Source organism: Babylonia areolata, chromosome 7 (assembly GCF_041734735.1).
Source record: "Babylonia areolata isolate BAREFJ2019XMU chromosome 7, ASM4173473v1, whole genome shotgun sequence".
NCBI lineage: Eukaryota > Metazoa > Mollusca > Gastropoda > Neogastropoda > Buccinidae > Babylonia > Babylonia areolata.
In genome coordinates this window covers 4,733,075-4,739,248 of record NC_134882.1, presented here as the reverse complement: position 1 = coordinate 4,739,248, position 6,174 = coordinate 4,733,075, and the positions used below count along the sequence as shown (strand labels likewise).

Here is a 6,174-nt window from a genome sequence, read left to right as displayed (position 1 = left end):
CAAACAGTGAGGACAAGTCCTGTGATCAGTGGAAACAGATCACTTGAATATTATCATCATGAAACGCAACAAAAGAAAAAACATCCATTCCACACCGGAGTAAATCATTTCACACATAAGTACATATACCTTTCTTTACCCTGGATAATTGCTTCAATCAGTGCCCGCTCAGTCTGTAGGGATGGGCAAGGAACCCAGAAATAGGTTAAAACCAAAAGATAAGACAATGGGGTAGTGAGCATCCTCATTTTTCACGAACACACGCTGGCCTTTACTGACACAAACACATGCACAGAGGTTCACGTAATTTGATTGTTCTCCGCACAGGCCTGTGGCGAGAGTGGCATCATCAACACACAGTCCTATGGAAGAATCCGAATCTGAATAAGTACTGCGTCTTGCCAGGAGTGAAACTTGAAACACGTTCATGCTGGATACAGGCACCGTAAAAACGCTAGTGCACCAGTCGTACGTGCTGCCGAGATTCAGACAGACGTCGGTGGATACAGCTGTTCTCCTCACTGGGGCTGAGCACCAGAAGGGACTGGCTGCCTGGAAAGCCACGGTTGTATCTGCACAAAAGAACTGAACGATGTCACTCCATGGAGGTACTACACCCTCACGTGCATTGATTATGAGCATGCTCTCTCTCTCTCTCTCTCTCTCTCTCTCCACGTGTTCTGATCCGGTTTCTGTCTCATGCTCACCAAATACACACTGGCTTGCACACACAGAAGCCTATGGGAAAACTGCAACAAAAGAACTTACTGGTTTGGGGTTTCGCTTCCTCCAGCTTGGCATCCAGCTGACTGTGTTTGCTTTCCACTGCCCGACTCTGGCAGCCAGGGCCTGCACCTCATCCTTCAAAGACACAAACGGGGCACCCGTTCCCCTGCCTCTGCCCACCACGGTGTTCCCAGTTCCCACTGCAGACAGCTCTCCCAGAAACGCTCTGACAGCTCCGAGGTCCACGGCCGAAGACTCGCTCCTTATGCTCATGAACCTTCTCTGCTCCCCGCCGCCTCTCTTGTCGGACCTCTCTCTGAGGTCCTCGTGCTTTTCTTCTTCAGCCGCCAGCACTAGCGCCGCCTGCAGCTCGTTTTTCAACAGCAGCATCTTGGAGGCGCTGCTGTCATCTTCGTTGGTGGTGGTGGTGGTGGTGGTGGTGGTGACTAGAGAGGCACGTGACACCAGTCTGGACAGGGTGTCTGCAATGGTGCTGATCGTCACATCCTCCGTCTCCAGTTCTGCCAGAGCCGTTTCTCTTTCAGCAGCGATGGCCTCAAGGAGCTCGTCCCTGGACCTGCTGGCCCAGGCCAGGAGCGTGCTGTAGCGTGCCCGCGCTTCCTCGCCGGCCTCCCTGCGCTGGCGGTCGAGTTCGCTGACGTCTCGAGATAGCCGCGAGCGCAGCTTCTTCATCACGAGAACCTGTGACGAGACAAGAGGGGCACTTTAATGATGGGACCATCTGTTTTTTTCTTTATTATTATTATTACTATTATTATTATTATTACTATTATTATTACTATCATCATCATCATTATTGTTGTTGTTGTTATTACCATTGTTATCATCAGACTTTCCTGGCAACTTAGTATAGCCAACGTCTGTATTACCTTTAACCAGTGATTTTTTGTTTCTTTGTCAAGAAAATGTCAACGTTGAAGTTTCACACACACACACACACACACACACACACGCACTGGGTAATCGCATGGAGTAACCTAGCTTACACATGTGAGTCCTAGAATGCAGGCGCACACACATAAACAACCTAAAATTTAAAAAAAAAAGATTAAAAAAAAAAAAAAAGCTGCGTCCATATTCATAGTCTTTCTTTTGATTCACTCTGCAACCTACCTTGCCTGTCTGCTATCACCTGCACCCACCTGTTCCTTAGCTCTCTTCACCAGAGCCGACAGCTCCCCCTTGCCGCGCAGCGCCGCCGCCCCCACGTCCTCCGTCTGGTGGGGCTGGTGTGACGTCAGTTTACACACGAGGCAGATCATGACGTCACAATCCTGGCAGTGGAGGCACAGCTCTCGGTCTTGGTGAACCTTGCATTTTTTCGACATAGGCGTGTCTCTCGGCCTGGAGGCTGTCCTGGTAGTCATCAGGGCTGTGACCTGGTGCTCCATGGTGTTGACCACCTTGTCGTGCAGGCGTCGGCAGGCACGGCACATACGCTGCTGGCATTTGTCGCAAGAGTACGCTGCCTCCTTCCTGTTCTGCCCCTCCCCCGCCTCGCCCTCCTCGTCCTCGCACATTTCACACGGCATCGGCTTGTTTTTCGCAGCTTCCTCTGCTTTGGCCACGACGTAAAAATTGGTCTGGAAAAAAAAAAGAAAAAAAAAGGGCGGGTGTGTGTGTGTATGGGGAGGGGGGGGGGAGGATGTTTGCGTTCAGTCAACATGTGTTATACATATTTATCCAACATCCGTTTGGAAGCAAAAACCTCTGAAACACCCGCACAAACATATGATTATGAACACGAATGCGGCGTGTGCGTGGCAAAGTTATCGGCACACACTGACTGTGACACAACGCAATGCACACGCACACGCACGCACGCGCGTGCACACACTGACACACACGTACAAATCATAAGGTGACACTCACTCACCTGCAAAACAGCCACCCCTCCCTCAGGGACAGTGACGACCGCTCGACATGTGGGACACAAAAACACTGCGCCTGAGGTCACGTCTGGTGCAGCACGACTCGGACTTTGGGCCAACTTGCTCCTGGCTGCTTCTTCTTCTCTTTCTTCTTCCTTGAAACTCTCCCTCTCTGTTTCTTCTTCCTTAACACTCTCCTTCTCTCTTTCTTCTTCCTTGATACTCTCGTTCTCTGTTTCTTCTTCCTTAACACTCTCCTTCTCTCTTTCTTCTTCCTTGATACTATCGTTCTCATCTCCTTCATTTCCAGCATCCCCTTCCTCCACGTTATTCTTTCTTCCACGATCTTCATGCTGTGCACTGGAATCAACCCTGTCTTCTGCAGGTTTCCTTTCTTCTGTTCCCAGCTCATCTTTTCCGCAGCCTGCCTCAGACACTACGGCGAGACCCGATGTTGTCGCCGCCGCCGCCACTGCCGCCGACTCTGCCGCCAAAGCCGTCAAACATGGCAGGCAGAAGGTGTGGAAACAGGATAAGATTTTGGGGTCTCTGCCGACGTATGGTTCCAGACACACACTGCACGACTCTAGGAAAAAGTCATCTTGTTCTGTTTTCCCACCTCCTCCTCTGCCCTCGCTGGCAGCCATTTTGATTAGCGAGCACTGTCTGTTGTCTGTCACACTATGACTGAATGTAAATGAACCATTCTGTGCCCCGCTTTACGTAAGACCAGTCACGAAAACCACTGAACTGTCGCTTCGTTCACTCGAAGGCTCGGTTGGTTGTGCAACTGACACAAACTTTTTCACTGAAGAGCCTAAGTCTTGTTGGCTGCATGAGCTGCAAAGCAAATAACGTCTGCTGTGTTCTCTCAGTATCCACCGCATAATTAGCACGTGATATACTGACCCCTGAACTGAAAGCTGTTTCCTGGAAGTGAATGGGTATTTTCGTGCCGAGAAACTGCATTGGGTCATTTTCTGGTGTGTGTGTGTGTGTGTGTGTGTGTGTGTGTGTGTGAAAAACAAGATTTACCTTTACATATCAGTCTGGACATGTACCAGTCTATGATCGTTCCTATTTTGTTGTATGGTGCAGAAATATGGGGTTATGAAAATGTAGATATACTTGAAAAATTATAATTGAAATTTTTGAAACGCTTGTTCAAACTGAACAGAAATACTATGACCCAAATTGTTTATGGAGAAATTGGTATTTATCCAATTAGTGTGTTAGTGAAAATGAGATTAGCTCGATTTTGGACCAGCTTAGTGATATCAAACACAGAAAAATATTCTGGGAAAATATATTTGATATTACTTGACTTATATCGAAATGGTATTTATTCTTCAAAATGAATGAGTTGTATCAGACAAATTTTAATAGAAGCAGGGTATGACTGTGTTTGGGATGCTCAATTCTTCTTGGAGAGGGAATCTTTCTGCAAGAATGTCAACATTGCTTTGAGAGATAGTTTTCAAAATCTATGGAGACATGCTCTAGAGGCAAGTAGTAAATGTTTGTTTTATCGAAATTTCAAAAGTGGATTTGGTAGAGAAAAATATATAAGTCAAATGTTATCAGCTTCTTCAGATTTCGAAGTAGTAATCATAAGCGGGAAATAGAAACAGGGAGACACAAAGGCATACCACGAGAGTTACGGCTTTGTAAGGTTTGTAATATGTCTGTGACTGGTGATGATTTTCATTTTATAATGGAATGTCCCAATTATGATCAATTACGAAATAGATATGTTCCTAAAAAATATTTGTCTCCAAAACCGGTTTTTAATTTTCGTAATATGCTCAAAGGAGGCAAAAAAGTCATTTTAGCTGTAAGTAAGATGACTGATTAGATTTGCAAATGTTGCCTAGCTATACTTTTGGAGTTAAAAGACATTTGTGTTTTCTCAACTTTTATGTGACATTGTTGTGTATTTGGAAATCTTTGTTCTGGGCACGAAAAGATTATTTTGCAGTAGTCCTCCATACTCCAATAGGAGTGAAAGGATAATTAAAACTTGAAAACTTGAAACTTGTCTGTGTGTCTGTGTGTGATTTTGATTATTATTTTTCAGTTCCCCTCTTCTTTTCCTTTTTTTTTCCCATTGATGTAAAAATGCACGCGCGCAGTGTCTAAATTTTGTGTACTCGAACACTAAATTTACTAGTATGCGCGCACTCATATTGCCTATGATTTCTGCTTACAGAACCCGAAGCCGATTATCCGCCGATGTCGCACTCTCTCATATGCATCGTCCGCATACGTCTGTGCCTTAGTAGCCTATCGTGTGTGTGTGTGTGTGTGTGTGTGTGTGTGTGTACTTGACTGAGATGTGAGGGTGTCATTGGGTGCAGCCAGTTTGCGTGTGAGCATGCCGCGTGCGACTGTCAGGGCACGCCAGTATGGTTGAGTATTAGTGTACATGCTTATGTATCTGCAGGCCTGCTTACAGTGTCTACACGCTCGTGTACAACAGAGAAGAGGATCGAAGAAAAGACAATTTCCCCGAAATCAGAATGTCTGTTCGCCTTTTCTCTCCGAAACAAGGGAGCATACCGTTGTTGGCTCCATTGTCTTTCTTCCACACGCAGTAATTGTTTCCATGGGACAATGCAGCAATTAATTGCGAATTTATGTTCGATTGGTGCGCGAGCGTGCCAGTCATCATAATCAGATCAGCAGATGCACAGGCGTGTACACAGACATGCACACATACACACCAGCATCATGCTGACAAGTATACATGAGGCACACACAAAGAGAGAAAGAGACACAGAGAGAGAGACAGAGTGGCGTTGCGTGCCTTGGCTAAGAATAGGGTTGAATACGTCATTAATGTCTCTGTGTTTATCATTGGTGATGTGTGTTCCCCGGATGTTAACTGTAACTGTCTTCTAGTAAACTACATAGTATGATTAGGGGGAAAATGTATGACAGTGTGTATGTATGTATGACAGTATGTCTAAATATATGTAAGACAGTATGACAGTATGTATGACAGTATGTATGTATGTATGTCACGGTGGTAGCACGTGTAGCAAAAAGTTCAAGGTGAGTTTGCTGGACTCTAAGTGTGTTGTTTCACTGTCTGTAGACGGTCAGCAGAAGTTTGGGAAAGAGGCAGAGGGGCGTGGGGTGGTGGAGAATGGTCGATGATGAAGCGACCACTGATCTCCACCGACACGAAGTGAAATAACATAATACTCTGAAAAAAAAACACACCTGACAAATGAAAAATTTAATAGTTACATAACCATGCATTAAACAGTTTTAAACAAACTCAGTCAGCCCACAGAAACATCAAAGCAGCTGAATAACAGTTGATTCAAAGCACTGACAACAAGCAAAGCTTATAACCGAGAACCTATGCATTTAACTGAACATAACCTGCGCATTAGAGCCAGTACACTGATTGAAACTATCAAAAAACCTGGCGCAATGCGTTGGGTTCCCTGGGCTGGAAGCATGTTGCAGAAACCCACAAGAGGCGAAAATTTCCTCGACTTGTTCCTCGTGAGAAGCCTGGTTCCATGCATTGACACCCCCAGGACTA

General features: G+C 45.8%; 1 protein-coding gene across 1 annotated transcript in view; it reads right to left on the bottom strand.

The window, feature by feature from the left end:
• Positions 1-3,474, bottom strand: part of LOC143284131 (uncharacterized) — a 4,561-nt gene extending 1,087 nt beyond the window's left edge. Inside the window, exons 1-4 of the mRNA XM_076590786.1 lie at positions 2,624-3,474; positions 1,890-2,330; positions 769-1,428; positions 1-572 (exon numbers count right to left, since the gene is read on the bottom strand). The exon at positions 1-572 is cut by the window's left edge and continues 1,087 nt beyond it. Coding sequence (XP_076446901.1) covers positions 519-572; positions 769-1,428; positions 1,890-2,330; positions 2,624-3,265 — 1,797 coding nt within the window. The 5' untranslated portion in view covers positions 3,266-3,474 and the 3' untranslated portion in view covers positions 1-518. The remainder of the gene's footprint in view (positions 573-768; positions 1,429-1,889; positions 2,331-2,623) is intronic.
• Positions 3,475-6,174: the final 2,700 nt, after the last annotated feature.